Source organism: Harpia harpyja, chromosome 10 (assembly GCF_026419915.1).
Source record: "Harpia harpyja isolate bHarHar1 chromosome 10, bHarHar1 primary haplotype, whole genome shotgun sequence".
NCBI classification, from domain to species: Eukaryota; Metazoa; Chordata; class Aves; order Accipitriformes; family Accipitridae; genus Harpia; species Harpia harpyja.
Window position 1 is genome coordinate 25,465,951 of NC_068949.1, and position 21,688 is coordinate 25,487,638.

A 21,688-nucleotide genomic window follows, 5' to 3' on the forward strand; every position below is an offset into this window, starting at 1 on the left:
ACTACCTTTTGGAACAACTACTTGTAGTCCAGTAGAGATATTCTACCACATGAAGTCTTTAAAGCCAAATTTATGCATGTTCTTCAAAGGTACTCCCAAGCTCAAAACAGAAGTTCCATAATACATCGTGTAGAAACTACTGAGCAAGGTTCTTTCATCTGTGCTATGCAGGAGGTCGGTCTAGATGATCATAGTATTCCTTTCTGTCTTTAATCTATTGAGGTGCATTATGACAAGCTTAACATGTATTTACATGTTTCCATCTAATTAACAGAATGTAGCAGAGTGCATTTATAGAAAGACAATTCAACTATTTTTAGATACTACTGTACCTTTAATTTATTAGCTTTTGTTAAAAGCATGTAACAATCTAGATGATATAAAGTATAATTTACAAAAATATAAATCTTGGTTATTTTATTTTTAGTATTTCAACATATTATTATATAGTATGTGTTACTCAGAGAATATGTTTAACAACCTGAAATTATCCAGCAAACCAAAAGCGTGGGATATTATGTATGCCTTTTGTAGAACGAATTATATATTAGGGAAGGGTAACCAAGAATGGCTATATTAATATACTGTTTATATGAAAGCTTATGCAGTGCACTATACTTGCATCCTGGAAAAAATATACATTTTAAGCCCTTTATTACAGCATTTTCCAGTATAAATATGCAGATTAAGAGTATGAGTGTTTTAGGCAAAATGTTTTGATTTGTGTACAAAAGTGATATTCTAAAATAAGGCTGCCTTTGCAAGTTCACTTCCCATCTTCTTGGTTAACTGAGAAATAAAATAGTCAGAAAAATACCATATAAAAACATATTTTAGTCCTTTGATTATGGAAAACTTTACACTTAAATTTCTCACTAAACACCAGGTGTCTTGGCTAGGTGGGTTAGGAAGATATTTGTAAAAGTATTGAATTCCTGGAAGATGAATATGAAAGACAAATGATGACAGTAAGACATATCCTTCCAGGTGAGCATGTGTATCGTTTTAGTCTCTCCGCATGCTTTCTGTAGAGGAATTGTAGGCTTGCATTCATTCATCAACACAAGTGGATTCATTTCCCATTTACAACTTTCCCAGCGTAGTCGGGCAGGATGCGTGGGTCTCGTTAAAGATGTGTTTGTAACAACTTATCGGCAGGCGCAAGTTTCAACCGACATACTGGGATATACCTTTAAAACAACGTTTTTGTTCTCATCTAAGAACAGGACACTGAGTGAGCTCATTTTGTCCGGAACACAGCAGGGTTCTGGGATGCCAGGAATAATTCCTACTGCTTTTACAATGCTCTGGATTGTAGCATGGTTTGATGGCCGGACGATCTGGAACAGAGAAGGAAATAGTTATCGCTTCATTTATAAGCAGTCACTTTCCCAGATGGACTTGGAAAATGACAACAATTATTTTTTTGTTTGTTTCTCAAAAAAGTGAATATATGCAATGGAGTCACAGGGCCATGCAGCATAGTCAGTCCCTCACACTTCCAGCTTTCCTGCGCAGGGTGAATCCAACAGGTATTTTGTGTTCCTTATGCTGCCTTCATAAATACCAGAGGAGGGCACTGGTGGCACAGCCAGCAGTCAGCAGCCTGAAGAAAGAATGTGCCTGACTGCACCTACTAGACGCTGGAGGCAGGCATGCCGGAGAAAAGGACTAAGGTGGGGCACACTTCTCAGTCATAAGATGTTATCTTTTGTTTTCTTAACCTCTTGTCTGACTTGGAAAACTGGCTACTGTAAGTATTTCCAAAATAACTATCCCTATGTTCCGGTAGTATTTCTCCTCAGGTGTGCTACCCTGGAATTAGTTACTTTTTCCTGGAGTAATTACTCTCTTTTAAAAGAGCAGAGTGCTCCAGAAGTAGTGTCCACAGGGGGGAGTTAGTCTAGAATAGTCAAACAACCTGACAGAGCCTTTCTGATCATAACCCCATGACAAACAAGTACTTCATACCTGTAATCTTTGCTTCCCTCTGCCTACCTCACCAGGCTTCCTCCCGCCCCACCACGAGCTAGCCTTAAAGTGGGAGAAGAAAACAAAAGGCTGGGAGGGCAGGAAAAGTATAAAGTAAGGTTTCACAGCAGCTTTACATCTATATACTACTCAGGGTACTGAGCCACAATTTTATTTCTACTATTGATTTTTGGATGCAGTGAACAACACAGGGAAAAATATTTCAGAAGAGGAGGCAGCCATTAGGCATAACAGCAGTGAGATTAAGAAAAAGTTAAGATATGTAAATAGTACACTGTTTAGTAGTTAAATGTAACTCTTCTCTTTTTTTAGCCTTTATTCACAAGCTACCCTTGACCCTTGTAGTCTGAGCAACTGAATAGTACTAAACAGTTTTCACCACAACTGAATAGTACTAAACAGTTTTCACCACTTCTGTTGCTCTAGGTACATACAGTCAAGCACAGGTTTACTGGTGACAGAGTGACAGCCTTTCTTTGTCATTCCATCCTTAACATAGCATGGAATGCATGTGCTCATTACATGAGGGAATAGTGTGGCATGCAACCCACCGCTGAGGCTGAAGCTTCAGTGACTCCTGTTCAGTTGCCATGTTTGAATATTGTCCCAGCAAATGAGTACAGTAACACTAGGAAAATGCTGTTAGTCATATCAGGCCTTTTGCTACATTTTCAGAGTTTTCTGCACAGATCTGGGATATGTGGCACATGAAATCTTTCATCACTATTGGTACATAGCTGTATATAGGCTAGAAAATGACATACATGGGACAACAAATAGGGACTTTCCACACCTCCACATGGAAGCAGATACTTCAAGTGAGACGAATTAATGTCTCCTATATCTTCTGTATTTTTCAAATAATAATTGACTATATGCAAAACATGATCTTTCATTTCAACATGAAAAGTTATGTAGTCCATGGGTATAAGAAAGGAGCTATTTTTTAGGATAATTCAGTTTTGGGACATTTGATTTAAGTGTAACATAGCAGCAAATCAGATCCAAACCTTAATTGCTATTAAGGCTTTCAGGTGTTCCTTAACTAAAGTGACCTCATTTGAGCCATTACAAAGAGGAACTGTGAAATCCGTGCTTGATCCTTCAGGGCTTCAAGATAGCATCCCTATAGCCAAGTCCCAACAAGTGACCAATCCTGGTAATTGCCTTTCTGTAATTAGCATATGTTGGCATAATTAACAATAGCTTGGTCTTTCATGCCACCCTTCATCTTTAGATTTCAAAGCTGGCCACAGACAAGCAGCAGTGAATTAGTCTCACAGCTGCTATGTGGAGTAGAAATAAGCTTCTACCCGCCTTGGCCATGTCAGCAAATCTGGACAGCGAGAGAGAGACAGAAGTAGCTTTCATGTGTTTAAGCAACTGTAGAGTTTAGAAATTCGAAGAACTAGAGCTTCTAGAGTCAAGTTCTTACTTTAACCTTTATGAAAAATGTCCTGAAGTGTTCCTAGCACCTGTATTATTTCATATTGTTCTTTGAAACAGTCACAGATCCTAATGTGCTACTGAAACAGAATTTGTTGACCCCATGCAGCGGATAGCCATCATTACCCTCAGTACCAGTTACTGACTTAGAGAATTCCTGGGTATGAACCTGCAGAAGATCCTACTAGGATCTTCTCCAGCTGTGCAGTGTCTAATATCTGCAAGGAATAAATAGATGTGAGCAAAGTCTAGTGTGAGCAGCTGTCTACCAAGACAACAGCTCTAATTAGGTTTCTAATGCCTGCAAGTGTATACACTATGCACAAAAATGCTTATAGAGAAAAATGCTTATTATGGACTATTACTCTGTACAAAATCTGGCTGCCTGAGCCCTACATCCACAGCAGAGCCAGACAGCACACCCATCGCACATCCAGCCAGGCTCTGAATTTTCCAGCCCTTCTGGAAACCTGGCATGAGTGTTCAGTGATCATGGGCTAGGCTTCACATTAGCCTTTGTACCGATGTGCTAAAGTGGAAAGCTTGAAATAATGAGTTGAATGCCCAGTAGTGATGGCACCGAGGAAGTGCTAATGTTTTAAATGCTGGCTACCAAGTTATACACAGCAGGCCAGGTCCTGCTCTTACTTAAGCTCTAGGACAATCCTAGTTTAGGAACATTTTGGGCCTCAGAAAATAGAAGGATGGTGATATAGCCAAAAAGCAATTGAACAGCAAGTTTGAAATACTTTAGACGCTCCCCTTCTGCCTGGCTTACACTCCCTTTAAAGTCTGTTTTATCATGAATTTGCCCCTCAAAAAACACCCCCCACCCCCCATCTTAATAAGCAATACTTCCGGAAGGTTTTGTTTTCAGGTTTGAATTCAACTCTCAAAATGAAACTCATGAACTGATACACTTACAAGGATGAAATAAAGGGAATTTTAATTACTGTAGACCAGGGAAAGGGTATGTTCCCACCTGCTTCTACCACACGTACTCGTTGGCAAATGGAGCAGTACAGCCAGCCTTTATTAACCATATAAGCTAGTCTTCCCTTCACAGTTCAGGGAATAAGAACTTCAGCAGTAAGATAGGTGAACTTGCTATGACAAGATTTGTACCAGAGCCGTTTTGTATCTAGATCAAGAATTGCAGTTATTAAAGTAGATGTGCAGAGTGATGTACCGGTACTTTAAGAAAAAAAAAAATCCTACAATGTGATGATTCTCAACATGCCAGGTATATAAGTATAATTCTATCTCCACAATTCTAAAAGAGTACCTTGGAAATAAGGTATCTGTTGTCCATCACAGGTTGACTGTGTAGACCAAGTCTTCATGAATAGCCTTAATCTGGCCTTTGATTTAGGAGTGCCAAGATCATATGCATGCTTTCCTGACTTAGGGTATATATGCAAGAACAAAAGCTGTTTCTCCCTCCATAATATTTAGAAATTCTTATGCTCTGACCTGAAGCTTCATTCATGCTGATGTTCTAGTTATCTCTGTTCATTTGGAAACCATCATTTTAAAAAGTTAGAATTGTGAATCTGCCTCTATTCCCCCCCCCCTTAAAAATACAAAGCTAACAAAAAGCAGACCTCTTCCAAATCAAACCCAATCAAAGAGTGTGTCCAACCAAAAATCCCCAAATCTATGTATCTGTGATTTAGTTTTAAATTTCTCTGATGTTTTTGTTTGTTTGGGTTTTTTTGGCACCAAGATGCTAGTGCAGCCACATTAATTTATCTAGAAAACAGGTATCAAAATGAGAAGTAAAGTAAGTGGGTTTGATTTACAGGGGAGTATATATTATATAGAAAGTCTAGATATGACATTAAATAAGTCAGCAATATAAGCTTATTTAACTATCCCAGCTAGAAACAGATCCACTGTCTTTCGGTTCTGTCAGCTTTTGTGTCATGCTGTTTTGCTCACAAGAAGCCAGATAAGTTAAATGTATCTTCTTTTTTTTTTTTTTTTCTTTCGTATGTACGAATGGTGAATTAGACTGTGGGTCTATGGCAGAGGACCCATATTCCCAGGCTGTGTTTTGTTTTGGTAAAGTTAAATGTTGATTGTGTTGCATGATCTCTTTATACTACAACAAAAAAGTAAAGCTGTACGTGAGCCTGTGCAAGCTTTAATTTTTACCAGACCATGTATCAATTTTAGTATATACATGGTTCAGCATCGGCCAGCTACACAAGAACATGTGCTCAGATTTGTACACTGTACAGTAATGTCTGGATTTCCACTGTTCCTGGACTTAAACTAGCCTGCCTATCTACTCTTCCTGAAATCATACTACTTATTTCAACACAAACACACATCAGTCTCCCTGTATGTAAACTATGGCAGATTCCTGTCTCAGAGCTTTGAAATTCTCTGCTGTAAAACACTATATATTATTTATGTGCCAAGTGACCACATGCAAAAATATCAGTAGAATAAATAATCAGGCCATTTGTAGGTAGAATTGCAAAATAATTACAGTTTCTAAACATGCAGGTTATGCAGTGCTTCAAATCTTCCTCTCCCCCATTACTTTAAAGTGCTATAAAATGCTGATAATTCTTGTGCTATATAGGATTGCCAAAATTTCTACTTCTTGCCATAGAGCAAGTGAGTGGGAATGGGCCAAATCAAATTGGAGCAGGAGTTCATGCTTGCCTCTCTATTAGCAAATTTCACACTGCTTCTATAGGAGGAATCCAGTACGCTAGCTTTAGAGTGTTACAGGCAGCTATGTAGCTTTTCCAGCCACATAAGGGAAATCAACCTTTTTGTTCCAGCAGGATTATCTTAATTTTAAGAATTTAGTAAATTAAAAAAGCACCAGAGAATTTTGAGACACAAATATCAGTTTAACCAGCATTCTTATTTTCAGAGTGACAAGCAGTTCTTTAAAGTTAAAAAAATCTCAGCATCACTACTTTGCATTTTTCTCCTAAGGTATTCCCAGTGGAATTCAGAAATACTCTGAAACAGTAGCTTGTTTTATTATTAGCATATAATACTTTATACTTCTACTACCACAACAGAGTATTTTGATGATTTAGTGTGTGTAACCATATTTTAATAAGCTGCATAAGTCTTTAAGTTATGGTTTCAAGATATAAGATGAGAAATTGCAAGATAAACCTGAGACTTTTTCTTATTTTCTTATTCTTCAGATTACATTTAAAGATAACTTGGAATCTTTCTGCACTCTGATGAATAAGTTGATGGAAACGATATTGCTTAAATTATTTAGGCTGAACAAGGCAAAAGAACACAGTGAAAAAGGTAAAAACCTAAAGGAAAATCTAACTGAAGAAGTAATTGCATAGGCAGAACAGTAGATCTACTGTTTGCAAGCTAAGAACAAAAAAAATACTACCTTGGGCATTGGAAATTCACATGCTCCTGCACAGTAGTAGGCATCAAATGATTTGGGAGATATGATCCATTCATTCCAGCCAATATCAGCAAAGTCAACTTTCATGTATCTTCTTGAACAAATCCTTGGCTCATTCCATTGTTTTCGCCTTGCTTTCTTCATTGTTTTCTCATCGAAATTTAGCACCTGAGACTTTGTAAGTGTTTCTGTATTGTCTTGCCCTTTCCTCCTTCGGTCTTTGCGTGAGGCTTTTGGTTTCAAGGACTTGTAGGCATTCTCCCATATGTCATGTTTGTTGTATTTATTGTTGTTATAAACGACTTCTGGCAACTCATTGTTCTGAATAGAGCTAGAGAGGTATGTATCCCTCCTCACTCGGGTATCAGTAGAAGCATTAGGGGATAGATTTGCGTCACCATCATTGGAAGGGAATGGATCATAACGCTGTAGGGTGACTGCCACACTGTTAGGTTCAGAGATTGCAAGATCATTGGCATAAACTAGTATATAAGGTAAATGACTGGCAACCTGTTCAGGGAAGCCCTGGTGTTTCTCCCCAGAATCAAGCTCAGCACAGAGAATGAGTTCTCCAGTCTGTTTTGATTCTTTTATGATGTGTGAAATGTCCTTTGCATGCCAAGCCCCTCGCCTTTGAAGAAACACGGTGATGTTCCCTTTCACTAGTCCATAGGCAGAATTCTGGTGAATGCTTTGGAAAATGAGGTTAAGCCGCAGGATTGGAGGCAGGTGAAGGAGGCGGCAGGATGAGTTCTTGGACCGCTTACAAAACACTTCCCGGTGCCGAGGTCGTTTGTCAGCATAGAAGTGAAAAGTGGCAGCAAGGATCATCTCTGAATCCTGCATGGATGTCAGATTGAAGCAGTACCAGGGCTTCTGGGCCAAGAATTCTGCAAGAGAGCAAGGAAAACATGGATAAATACCTGAGACAAAAATGGTAGTGAAATCCTTATTCCTCTATAAGTGGATTAGCAAATTTTGCTCTTCACTTACCCACTTCAAATCAGTTAGTATAGTAAGCTTGTCACTTCAGCTTAAAACTATTGTAAATAAGAGGAGGAAAAACCCCTAACAATATTTAAAAGCAATATTACGATAACATTGCGACTGTCCAACACACCAGGCACCTTTTGTATACATGAGGGATAAAACTCTTCCCAGAGATTTTCAGTTTCAGACCGCCTTTCATTCCAGGCAGGCAAAAAAAGCAATCCTTGCTTCTATTTCATTTATAACAAAGTCAAGTTCAGAGAAGCTATCAAATTTGCCCATGGCAGAGCTCAGAACGGTACCTTACTCAGTATATTAGATGAAAACCAGGTTTACAGTTAGTATTAAGGTGGTCTAATCTGAAGCTGACTGCAAAGATTCCTGAAAGATCTCTGGGTGCTAACTCTGTGGGCAACAGCATATAAAGTTCATCATCCATAAATAGTGCAAAATAGTGCACAAGAGACTTTTCACAACGTGCTGGAAGTAAGCAGTATGACACATTTTGGGGGCCATTACTTTTATGAGCAATCCTCTTTTCCAGTATACATCATGTAGGAGATTTGTTTAAAGCACTGTGAAACCTACTTGGTTTCCAAGACTTGTGTTTTGATCTGCTTGAAGTTGGTGACAACTACTGTTGAATAGGAGCTGACTCTTGAAATTCAAACTCCATTTGATACGGCTTCTTTTTAGCTAGTTGAACAATCTGTGCTCAGGTTACATCTCTACCCTCTTCTCAAGGAAGATGAGCAATTTTACACTAATAACTGTTTACACCGTGTTTGTTTAAACAGTAGAAACTTCTTTTAGTGTGTTAAAATGTAATCCCAGAATCAAAAGACCATGCCTTCACAGTCTATCATTGTGAAAAGTTACCTTTTTTTTTTTACTAGCTCAAGAGTATACGGGAAGGTGGTGACAGAACCAAGTGATTCCTGTTCTCCCAGGCTCAGACTGGTACTTAGAATGCATCAAAGGACTACAGTGGCTAAGTTTGCACCTTTAGTTAACCCAAGCGGACAAACCTTTTTGTAGCCCTTTTTGACATACCTGGAAATTCTCTGGCAGCAGAGAGAAAAAAAACCCAAAACCAAACAAAACCCAACAAACCCAACAGCCAGTCTTCCCAGAAACACTTAGGTTCGTCTTTCAATGCACCGTGGATGATAAGCCACAGAAATTTTGGCAACAATAGAGAGACAGTACTGTTAACTGCCACCTGTCAGAATGTTCTTCCTTTTAAGCACTGTTTCATTTTAAAGATGGAAATTAATAGTGCTACATCTCACTAAATTGGTGCTTACTGTCTTCCAGTTCATGCTGGATAGAACCATAATTTGGACTAAACCACAGCAGGTTAGGATGTTCATTAATCCCAGGCCCACATAGACAGTCTGAAAGTACAAATGTTAAAGTATGCAATTTCCATCTACACCGTCTGTATTTTTTTCATGATGCAGTGAAGTGGAACAGCATGTACTGATGCCCACATAGTGGTTTCACTGGTGGCAGAGAGGCTAACAGGAACAGTATTCTGTGATGAGAACCTATTTGTTTCTGTTAGTTCAGGATGTGGTTCCTATCAGTAAACTTTTAATCAACACTAGTCTTATGCACAGGTGCCTCATACTTAAGAGTTTAGATTCTATTCAAGTCTTTGAATCACAGAAATTTCACAAGACTGCTAGCCTGTTTTTCAGACCAAGGAAGAGAATAATTGTAGTACTTCCTTTAGAATACCAGGCTGTTATTAATGTTTGTTCATTTAAGGAGGCATGTTTTTTTAAAAAAAGAAGTCTATCCACTGCCTATCCCCACCTGAGCTGTGTACAGCTGAAATTTTTAATATTTTTCTTTAGTAGTAGAATGCTCCTGGCACCATCAGTTCTATAGATATGACTATGAAGCATATGCATCGCTAGGATAAAGGTGTTTCAAACACCAGAGTCCCAGGGTTTCAGATGGGAAGGTAACTTGTAATGATAGCTCAGAGAAATGGAGTTTTAATTAATCTAAATTCTGCATTCTAGAGTGAAACAAACCCTTCAAAAGACAAAATTCTTTGTAGAACAGAATAAGAATCTGTGAATCTGCAGCTACTGAAAAGCCAGAAGCCTGGAAGTGCAGGCTTTTTAGGAATTGAGGAGACCTGAGTTTTGGATGGAGCATAGTCATATTTATCATATTGCATCAGATCGCTCAGTCTTTTACCAGCCTGTCAACTAAGCATTGTTACATTTTCCAGGTCTACTCTCAGTTGAACTGTACTAGCTGTATACATTAAAGCTGTTAATATTTTGCTGATTGTATCTACCTCTGATACCTGTAGACAGCTTCAAGTTAGGAATACCGGCAAGATGCGTGGAAGATACATGCAAGAGATTGGTAAAGAAAAAAAAAAGGCAAGTGGCCAAGGAAAGAAAATATTAGCCTTTAGTACGTAAGCCACATGGGAGAATGTTACCTTGCAGTAAGTGAAGATGAGCAAAACAGGTCTACATGGTATTTCTGCTAACACATTTGTGACAAAGAAATATGCAGAGAACTTAATTTAAAATATTTTAAGCTATGAATTATGTTAAAGCAAGGATCTGGAGGCCAGAATTACAGTTCCCTGGGTAATCTTGATTTGGTTTTCTTGCACATACGCATTATGATATAGCCTTAATTAAATGGCTGCTACTTTCTACTATTCACTAAGGCTTTTGCTTTGTTTAGCACAGAAGATGACTGGTGTTCAGGGAATGAGCCTGAGCTGCAAGAGTCAATTTATGGGGAAGTTTCATGGCTTAGGTAGCAGGTTGCTGCCATGAAGACCAATTCCCCCAATCTCAGCAACCTAGATGAATTTGGACAATAACTTAGTATGGACATTTGGTCACAAACCACTTATGACTTGACTGTGTAACTAACTTCAGTCAATTGGTGCTGTTTTCTAAAGCTACAAAGTTCCCTGGAAACTGGAAAACACCTAAAGAAAAAAAGAACTTGAGAAATTAGTTCATAGACTGTCTCTCAGGTCCTTATCAGAGAAATAATGAACTCTTGTGAACACATGTAGAGGTGAGCTGAGAGGAGGTGGTCAGATGTTTGTGAAGCACTCTTCCTGAAGTGGTAAGTACTGCTAGAGGAACACGAAGAAGCATCTGGAACATGTGCAAATAGCACATGCATATATATAACAAGTGCCTCACATTGAAAATGGAGAAATACTATATATTCATTAACCCAGTCAACACCATCTATACCCTGTAAGGAATATGTAGGATAGCAGTACAACTGTGTCGTTGAGGAGGCCTCAATAATGCATATGACAAAGGAGCAAACTAAGTCTGGACCGACATTTTGCACCTCTGGAGTCCTCATCTTGACAGCTGTAACTAACACCGATGCTCAAGTGTCCCCTAATAGCTTTAAGCTGCAGCATAGGAATAAAAGGTTACAGATTTTCTGAAATGTACGTGTTTAAAAAAAAAAAGTACTAAGTCCATTGCTTGGGATAATGAAAAGGAAATTATTGTAGGTGTAGTCTGTTTCACTTATCTCAATAGGATCAGAATTATCATCTGTATTTTATAAAGAACAGACATTCCACGTCTTGTTAGAAAAACATGCCAATTTCTTCTTTCAGAAGAAAACAGTAGAATTCCTTGGAGAAGATAAAGAAAAATATACTGCCAGATAAGGTTCTTCTCCCCTCCTTCATCTTGTATCATTCTATGGTCCAATTCAGACTGTTTATTGCTAGGTTGATGAGTTACAAAGAAATACAATTTATTGTCATATCAAAGGAACATTGCAGAGGAGCTTCTGCTTTCATGCCATGTTACTGGGGAAAGATGCAATCCAGTAGAGAAGGTACACAGATGGGACACAGGAAACAGGAGTTTTGGACATAGGTGTGCTTTATTTCAATTGCATGGAAAGACAAGTTACTTCTAGGCATCTCTGCCTTGGCTTCACAATCTGACAGATAAGCAAAATAATATTGATTTGTAATTGGTCAGTACAGTCTATCTGTGGGTAGAAAATGCTGCTGTTTTAGTGTTTTAAACCAGAATTTAAACCACTTAGATTCAAGTAACTTGTTCAGCAGATTAATTGAAAAATGAAGAAGAATATAGTGCAATTTTTGCATTCTTCCCAAATCACTCTTGTGGTGCAGGGCCTTACTTGGGTAGCAGCCAGTATCAGCTGCTCAGTCCACAGAAAAATAAGAGCGATAGCAGGAGATCATGGAATAACCACCCACAGTGGAAGTTCCTTCTTAACCCCTATTATAGTTAGCAGCTGCTAGCTAATGATCTAGAACATGACAATTTATTCCTCTCCCAAATGTCTGCAGTTGCTTTACATCCTAACTCCTAGATTTCTAGACATTTTCATTAGCCACTTAGCCTTCCATGGCATCTCCTCCTCCTCGAATATGATTACTTTTAAATACTACATTTGACATAGGATAGAAATTAAGTTGGGGTGCGCTAGAGAATACAAATTATTGTGCAATATTATAGTAACTGTTCCCTAAAACATGCTATGCTGCATTGTATTCTCTACATGAGACTTAAGTGTAGGAGAAATAGATTGAAACTCACAAAGCAAATTTTGAATTCATCCATCAGATGTGCCTGTAAAATTTAGTATTTCTGGCAATGTAACAAATTATATTCTAGAAACTGATATAGTTCTTATTTTAAGAGCTAAGATCTTAGTTATAGTCTGTAAGAGTTAACCCAAGAAGGAAGACATTTTCCAGAGAAGGTAGTTTGGGTTTCCTTGGCAAAGGATAACAAATTTAAAGAGTATTAACTATGCAAACCTCCTCTTTATTATTTTGAGGTAAGACTGGGATACTGAAGGTGTAGTTTTGACACGGTATATATGCGCTTCCACCCTCATAATCAAGCCAAGTAAAGCGGGGGAGAGGGAGGTCAGACATCTGTCTTCTCAGGTTTAGGCAGTGCAACGAATTTAAGATCCCGAGCAGTTTTAGACGGTCCCGTAGGCGGCACTCTTCGTAACAGCAACTTGCGAGCCTGCGAGACGGGCCGGAGGAGAGGACCTGCGGCTGGAGCACTCGCTACTAGTTTTATGCTCCAAGTATCTCCGAAAAGATCTCTCGACCCGGTGCGATATGCACCGGGAACAGCGCTTCTTTTGCCCATGGTTTGCATCCGCAGCAACAGAGCCTTTCTGAAGGGAGATACCTTGTCGCGATACTCTCGGGGGAGGGAGGGGAGCCGGGGGAGGTGGGAAGCCGCCCGCAGAGCGGAGACACTGTGTCCGTGTAGTCAGCAAGGGCCCCCCCAGTATTCACCCATGGTGACACCCCCGCAGTCACTGACAACCTCGGCGCAAACCCGTCGCTTTAAAGCGAAAGAGGAGCGAGGGGGCTCCGGCGGTGCCCCCCGCGCCCGGCCCGTCTTACCCGGCCTGGCTTTGAAGCTGCGGACCGTGTTGCCGTCGCCGGGCCGGCTCCCTTCCCGGTTGTACTTCTCGTAGAGCTTTAGCATGTGGACAGCTACCATGTCCTGAGCGATGCTGCCCAGCGCAGGGGGCGGCGAAGAGCCCCCTCGGGGGTCGCGGCCGGGGGAGGACGAGTCGCGGGCGGCCGGCGGCTGGACGGGGCAGGCGGGCTGGCTGCCGGCGCCCTCCCCCGCAGGCGAGCGGCAGCCCCCATGGCCCAGGGCCCACAGCAGGAGGCAGCAGGTCAGGCGGCCGGCCATCGGGGGGATGCTGCGGGGCGGCCGGGCGCAGAGCGGCGGCGGCTCGGTTGCTGCCTGCGTGTCTGGGTCTCCTGGTCGGCCCTGCCGCACCGGGGCGAGGGGGCGGCGGGGCCGGGAAGGGAGGAGGGAGGGGGCGGCCCCCCCCCCCCGCCGCCGCTGCTGATGCCGCCTCCGCCGGGCCAATCCCCGGGCCCGGGGGTGAGGAGCTGCGGTGCAGGGGCGGCGGAGCGGGGCTGCGGCGGGGAGCGGGGGCAGCGCCAGGGGTCCGGGTGCGGGGGGAACTCGCGGGAGGGGACACTGCATTCTTCCAACGTGGGGCTTCCCCGCTCTTTAAAGCGTAGCGGGGAAAGGATCTAAATTAATTAGCGCACAGCCGCTGATTGGAGACACATGTCACCGCCGCCGCTGTGGCAGCGAGTGCGGCGGCAGGACGGCACCTTGGCTGTCTGCGCCAGGGAGGGGCGGGGGGGCTTGAAAACAATTTCTAAAAGATAGAAGGAAATAGATAACAAGTGGGCAGGCAGGCGGTGGGGAAGGACGGGAGGGTGGGTGGATGGCAGGGACAGCATGAGGAGGAAAGGGTGCGCATGTACGTGCAGAAAGAAGTGGAAGGGTCTTTTCTGTTTCGATCGGCAGAGCTGACAGTGCTGTTTTGGAACGGCAACGCTGTAAATAGTGCTTGTTTCAAGGATCCGGAGAAAAGAGAAGTCCCCGGTGGGTCCACACTCTGGAAGACCCAGTGTGAAATAGCCGAGAGTGCAACAAGGGTCACTGATAATTCTAAGCAGATACTTAAATAGTAGGGGTTAAAGGGGCTGTGCACGGGTAAACTTTCGTCATTGGGCTATTTCTATGTGTGATCTGAAGGAGGAGAATACTGGCCTGAATTTCTGAAGGATTTACATGACTTAGGTCAGAGGGGGTTGATTTAAAAGTGAATGGTGCATGTTGCACTTATTCATCATGTGACACAGGTAGTTCTGAATCATAGTTTATAGTCACCCAGCGGGTATAAATGCTGCTGTAATGAATAGCAGTTTTAAAGACAACCTGTAAGGAGAGTGGTATATTTTAAGGGAATTTGTTCATTCTGCCTCCTTTTTAAAAGCTTGTCCTCCATTAGCCAAGACAGTTACTTTTCTTGGAGAGTATACAATGCAATAATTGAAAAATTGTTGGAAAAAGCTACTGTTGCTGTGTATAACACAACTCTTTTGTGATTTTTTGACCTTGGAGTGTCAAATCTGAGCAGATACTATTGAAAGCCTCTGAACCACAAGTTTGTAGTTTTTGGATCATGGCAAAGAAAGGTTTGATTCTTTTTTAAAATTAGCACCAGGCCACATTGCCCTGTGCCCCTTGAATGTATGAAACGAACAATTTGCAAATACAAATTTGCCCGAATGTACATTGCTAAAGTATCAAACCTCCTATTAATTAATCTTTGCTTATAAATAAGCCAAACCATCCTTTGATGCTTTTTTTTTTTTCTCCATGGTAGCATGCTCATGACCTCCACTGGGGGTGTGAGCAAACCTTTTGTTGTTTGCGGTTTTTGTCTGTACTGTTTCTATACAATCAAGGTCCTGTGAAAAGGAGGAAGAGGCAGCAGGAGGTAGGAACAAGCTGGGCTATTTTGGACGAATGTCCCATTAAAATGTTCTCTCTCTCCTTAACTCACTCCAAACTCCTATTCAGGCATACACTTTGTATCAGTCTTTAACCTGCACTAAAACCTGTAGGACACTGATACTTTGACATTGTTGGGAAAGAATTAAAGAATTGACCAGGGATGGCTAATATTTCTTGCCTTATTTTATTGCAGAACAGCAGGAATTCAAAGTCTTTAAAGCTCTGGTACTTTGACTCTTTTATGCAGCTGAGATGATGAAATAAAAATGTGTTTGGTAAAGGAATTCAAATTAGCACTGGGTCACATAATTCCCCTGTTCTGAATATGGCCAATCAATGGCATCTCTAAGGCATCTAGAGGCAAGAGCTATGCAATTTCTGCTCATGCAGAATAATATTCCTAGCGTGGAAATTTCTGCTAATTAAAGCTCTTGCCAAGTAGAGCTTTTTTTTCCTCCTCCTTCTTAAATAGCTCAAGTCAAAGCTTTGCAAGCCAGGACTTGGAGAAAGTCTCCCTATAGTTAGAGCAATGCATTCAAGATTTTAAACTGCAGGTCTAATTTTCGTTCTAAAATTGTTGTGATATAAATTGTGTTACACACCCTTAATAACAGCTTATATGTGAATAAAAAAAACAAATAATGTTTTCTTCTGGAGTTAGAGACATCTATACAAAGGAACTATTGTGACCTGTGCTTGTGTTTTGTTGTAGAACATAATGTAGGAAATACGTGGGAAATATATGAGGGGATATAGGGCACCAGGAGTAGTATCCATTCTTTTTGTTCTATGATAAAATAACTTATTAACTCCCTTTAGGATTAGATCTATCTATATTAAAATAATTTTGCCTGACTTTATTTTTAATAATAAAGTCAGTAGCAGGGATAATGAAGGTTAAAACTCCAGGGAAGTTAATGAAACATAAATTATTACTGAATTTGGGCCTCAGTCCAAATTTCTGCTTACTACTTATTGTGGGACAGCTCATTCATTTTTTACTCACAGAAATACCTTGCTATGTATAATGCTACGCAATTAGCTATGACCATACAAGACTATTCCTTAAGTATATAACTTATTAATTAGAAAATAACTGAATGAAATGCAGTGGGCTGCAGGTTCTCATAGAAACTGATGGCAGAACTCTAAAAACCCTTTTCACATTCCATCCAAAATCACATGGTGTGACAAGAATGATACATGGTCAGTAAAAAAGGCTTTTGTGTTTTGCTCAGTTTTCCTGAACAATAGTGAAATTATCTTAATGCCCAAAAAAGAACGAAGAGTCATAGTGGTGTTTAGGTGTTAGAGCAAGCAGAATGCTCAGAGCTGATCCAGAGCCCTGGAAGGCTCTTTGTATTGAGAGAAGAGTTTGGGCATATCAGGCAGTGCCTGTTGTTGGCAGGGAAAGTTTTGGTGCCTGAGAAGCAGCATGTGCTGTCTCAATCCATCCCATCAGCTCAAGAATTCCTGTTCTGGATCCATACTCTCTCATATTCCTGTGTGTGGCAAGAATAGCCTTTCCCCTGCCGGGCTCCCCTTCCTTCACCTTTAGCGACAAAAGTTTGTCTGTCTTGCTAAGAAGCAAGCATTGCCTCTGTTTGCATTCTACCGCACTGTCAATGGTGCATAATTACAGAAAGTAAGGAACTAGGAACCAAGATGCACAGACTCAGTTCAATTTAGCATAATTTGTCCCGCCCTACCGTAGATGTCCCAAACTGTTCATATGGTCTGTGCTGTAGGGATGTCTGTTGCTTTTCATTGGCTATAAAAGAAGTCTATATCAGCTAGCTGAGATGTGCAAGATGAATTTCACTCTAAGGGGGTGGTTGTGTGAGGTAGAGAGCACCTTCCTCTTCCATTAGTTTCACTGGCATATGATAGCACATGCACTATTCAGACTCAGGATTACTGTTTTGCAAGACTGGATTTAACTTTAGTTTCTCTTTACACAATTGGCATGTAACATGGTGTATTGGGTTTGTGTGGCAAGGTTTTGGTAGCAGGGGGGTTACAGGGGTAGCTTCTGTGACAAGCTGCTGGAAGCTTCCCCTATGTCTCACAGAGCCAATACCAGCCGGCTCTAAGACGGACCTGCCACCAGCAAAGGCCGAGCCAATCAGCGATAGTGGGTAGTGCCTCTGTGATAACATGTTTAAGAAGGAAAAAAACTTGCAGGGCACACAGAAATGGCAGCCGGAGAGAGGAGTGAGAACGTGTAAGAGAAACAACCCTGCAGACCCCCAGGTCAGTGAAGAAGGAGGGGAACGAGGTGCTCCAGGTGCCAGAGCAGAGATTCCCCTGCAGCCTGTGGGGAAGACCATGATGAGGCAGGTTGTACCCCTGCAACCCAGGGAGGTCCACGGTGGAGCAGATATCCACCTGCAGCCCATGGAGGACCCCACGCCGGAGCAGGTGGGTGCCCGAAGGAGGCTGTGACCCTGTGGGAAGCCCACGCTGGAGCAGGCTCCTGGCAGGACCTGCGGATGTGTGGAGAGAGGAGCCCATGGAGCAGGTTTTCTGGCAGGACTTGTGACCCTGTGGGGGACCCACGCTGGAGCAGTGTGCTCCTGAAGGACTGCATGCCATGGAAGGGACCCATGCTGGAGCAGTTCGTGAAGAACTGCAGCCCATGGGAAGGACCCATGTTGGAGAAGTTCATGGAGGACTGTCTCCTGTGGGAGGGACCCCACTCTGGAGCAGGGGAAGAGTGTGATGAGTCCTGCCCCTGAAGAGGATGAAGCGGCAGAGATAACGTGTGATGAACTGACCGTAAACCCCATTCCCTGTCCCCCTGCACCACTGGAGCGGGTAGGTAGAGAATTCCGGGAGTGAAGTTGTGCCCAGGAAGAAGGGAGGGGTGGAGGGAAGGTGTTTTGAGATTTGGTTTTATTTCTCCTTACCCTGCTCTGGTTGATCGGTAATAAATTGAGTTAATTTTCCCCAAGCTGAGTCTGTTTTGCCCGTGACGGTAATTGGTGAGTGATGTCTTCTGTCCTTATTTCGACCCACTAGCCCTTTGTTATATTTTCTCTCCCCTGTCCAGCTGAGGGGGAGGGAGTGATAGAATGGCTTTGGTGGGCACCTGACATCCAGCCAGGGTCAACCTACCACACAGGTATTGGCATATTAGTGCCTTATCCCCATCAGTAATGAAAATGTCATGAATATCTGTCGCTTTTCCAGTTTTATCTCACTGAGAGTTCAGGATTTATTCTTCCATGTTTGAAGACTTTCAGAACATGTGTTTATGACAGGTCTATTTGGAGCCAGACACTTGTGTTTCTACCTTGAGGTCCACCATTTATGCTTGTAATGAGGATGGCACAGACAATTATCAGACAAGCATCTCCCATTCTGTTGCTACCCAGAAGCTGCCAGCCTCTACTGGAGGATTTTCTCCATGCATAGGTTACTAAGTGCAAAGATGTCAGCTGGTATTAGAAGTAGTAGTAACTCTGTGATGTTACTAGGCACTGCCCTGAAATGAAGACCATGTTTTATTTTATTTTTTTTACAGCAGACACTTTCAACTTTTCAATGACCCATGCACCACCACATAGAGCTCTTTAGGAAGAAAAAAGGCTAGATATTTTTTCCCATTAAGAAAGGGAAGCAAATTTTTCCAGTGGAAATTCCAGTAGTAACTCATATTTGTTGAAAACCTGGTTCATCCAGGTTGGTAATGCTGCCTTGGAACTTGCCTGAACTTCTGTAGCTCCTGTCATTGTTTGAGAGCTGTCTCCTTACTGTGAGAGGATGCATCACAAGTGCCTGGCCATTGCGCTTCCTGGAGTACATACCCTTTTCTTCCATGGGAGAGGGAAGCTACAGACCATGTAGGAGAATGAGGGCACAAGGCAATCAAACCACTCAGATTGTGGCTGAAGCAACAGTAGAAAAGTAGCTTTAGGAAGGAAAGGCAGGGGGGTTAAATCAAATTTCCTGTTCAAAAGCAATTTTAAGGAACTATTTCTAGCAGCCCTAGGCACCAGTGTTTAAGTTCCAGTTAGCAACCTATAGGGCTTTGAATTCCCTGTCCTTTTACTCAGTTTGTTTCCTAGGCAACAAAGACTTCTACTGAGGTCAGTGTTCAATACAAGTTCAGGGCTCAGCCTGATGCACTTAACAGGCAAGATCGATACCTGCTGAGCAACAGTTGCCGGTGTAAACACTAGTGCTTTTCAAGAGAACAAGTGGGAATGGGAGATGGGTTAGATAGGCTTGGTGAGACTGCAGCGTACCATTATATACCCAGTGCTAAGATGGCCAGCTGTAATACGTATCTTCAGACTCCTGTTTACAAGTGGAATTTGAAGACTGGGGAAAGAGGGTGGCAAAAAGGCAGCAGCAGCTGGGAACCATCCATGACCACAGCTGGTTTTGCAAAGATCTTCTTGCAAATTCGGTTGGGATCTCTCCAGGATTTTTTTGGTCTGACCAATGCTGCAGACGAGAGGAGGATGTATTGTGGCTAATAGTACAGAAAGGTTTCTGCACATGGTGGACTAGGTAAGATAAATATTGGGGAAGTATTTTAGAAGCATGATGAGCACCTGCTGACCGGCAGGTGGCAAGCGTGCCCCTAAGTCAAGGCTAACCCATTGCTCTCTTGCTGTGTATGGGACACTGTCGTGTCCTTAGGGTGACAGCTGGGATCGCTTATGATCCTGTAGCATTTTCCCAGCAAGCAGCTCTGTCAGGTAGCCTCAGTGTTTCCAGCTTGCATATTCATAGCCTTCTAAGCCTTCTGATAGCTTTGGCTGACCTCCTGCATAGTGCTTGTGGGAGAACCTGGCCCAGTGAGGTACATTTGGTGCTCACAGCTCTCCACTGAACAATAACAGCTGTATTAAGGTTCCATGCTTTCTTAATTGCAAGTGATAGGAACTCACAACAGGAATTATATTTTCATTAATATTTAAGATTTACACATGTTATTTTTATTGCAGATTTGTTGGGTTTTGGTTCCCCTGCAGGTCCGGATACAGCTCTTTTTTCCTTTGAAGTGCACTACGGTTTCTATGCAAGAATAAGTGGTTCTTCCGCTCTACCCAGAAGGGGCAGCATTGCAGTAATGAATAAAGGCAACTATGAATGTACTAAAGCCTGACTCAGATCACTAGTGTCTCTTCCATAGATGTAATTGGATGTTGGTTTAGGTTCAGAGTGTATTAAGTACTGTGGGACAGAAGATGCTGCAGATATTTAAGCAGAGCTGATCCTGCCCTGAGGTAGGGTGAAGAATGAAATGATCTCCTGGAGAGCTTTAGTTCCTAAAAATTTTGTAGTTCTATTAATGGAAACGATGATAATTTGTACTAGTAAAAAGAAATCTAATACTAAATATGGCAAATATGGTAGGGCATTTCCTCCCTGTAAAAACTTATCAAGCATCTGTGACCCAAATACACTAAATCTATATTGCATCTTAAGGTTCTCTTAGTCCATATGAGATGCAGGAGCATTTTCTTGCCTAGGTCTATATGTCACCTTTCTGGACCACGTGCTCTTTGTTCCACCGTCAGAGACATGAGACTGTGTGGTCTTACTATTGTAATTGTCTGGATCCATGCTGACAGCCTTCCTTCAACCCTGCAAATACTGCAAAATACATACTTTTAGATGCATTCTTTCCCTGAGCAGGTGTTCTGAATGTGAAGGTGACTTCTTCAGGATAGATGAAAGTAAAGCGATTGAGAGATTTTGACAGATTTCCAAGCATACTTGTTTGGTTGTTTTTTTTTTTTTTTTGAATTAAACTTCTACAGGAAATATGTAGTTCCAGGCAAAAGAGTAAATGCATGTACATGTTATTTTGACCATGTTGCCATTCTTGGATTTTTTTTTGTAGTAGATCAGAATGCTTTTAGGAGTACAGGATCCTTTTGTGGCTTTGCTATGAATCAGTGGTAATCATATAGTGGCTGTGATGGTCAGAGTCAAGGCAAGATTTGAGGGTAAAGGTAATATTTTCTATTAGATAACTAGCATAGGGAAGCTGGAAGTTCTTCTGAATTTTCCAACCATATTTGTTCGTCTAATGAGAGCTATTGCCTCTATCTGCCTTGCTTCTGAATCCATGAAGCCTCTTCTCTTGTTTCCTATTCTGTGTGCTTACCTTCCTCTTCAGGCATTTCAATAATTCAGCAGAATTTATTTCTGCAGATATATCCCTTTTTCCATATTTCCTCAATCGATATGTCTCTCTCTCATTTTCTCAGATTCAACATTTTTGAAGGGAGATACCAACATCTCTCACCACTTTCTGAGGAAATCCTGTTCTGTCCTCCAGCCTTCAGCAGAAATGCGCGTGAGTGGGTGAGTGCAGAACACTAGTTTTCCTGAGGATTTCACCATTCAGTTGTCTCATTTGAAAGAGTCATTCAGGTTATCATCCCATATTATATTCAGTATGCTTAAAAAAACCAACAACCAACACAGAAGGTCACCAGAGCTTGAAGTGGAGATTTTATTCTGATTTCCATAG

At 41.7% G+C, this 21,688-nt stretch overlaps 1 protein-coding gene across 1 annotated transcript; it reads right to left on the reverse strand.

Annotated features, from left to right (window-relative positions):
- Nucleotides 1-378: 378 nt before the first annotated feature.
- Nucleotides 379-13,693, reverse strand: GDF10 (growth differentiation factor 10). Its single transcript, XM_052798988.1, has 3 exons — nucleotides 13,263-13,693; nucleotides 6,824-7,731; nucleotides 379-1,340 (listed from the first exon to the last, which is right to left on the reverse strand). The coding sequence occupies exons 1-3, from the start codon at nucleotides 13,558-13,560 to the stop codon at nucleotides 1,149-1,151; spliced, it is 1,398 nt and encodes a 465-aa protein (XP_052654948.1). The 5' UTR covers nucleotides 13,561-13,693; the 3' UTR covers nucleotides 379-1,148.
- Between the last annotated feature and the right edge of the window lie 7,995 nt (nucleotides 13,694-21,688).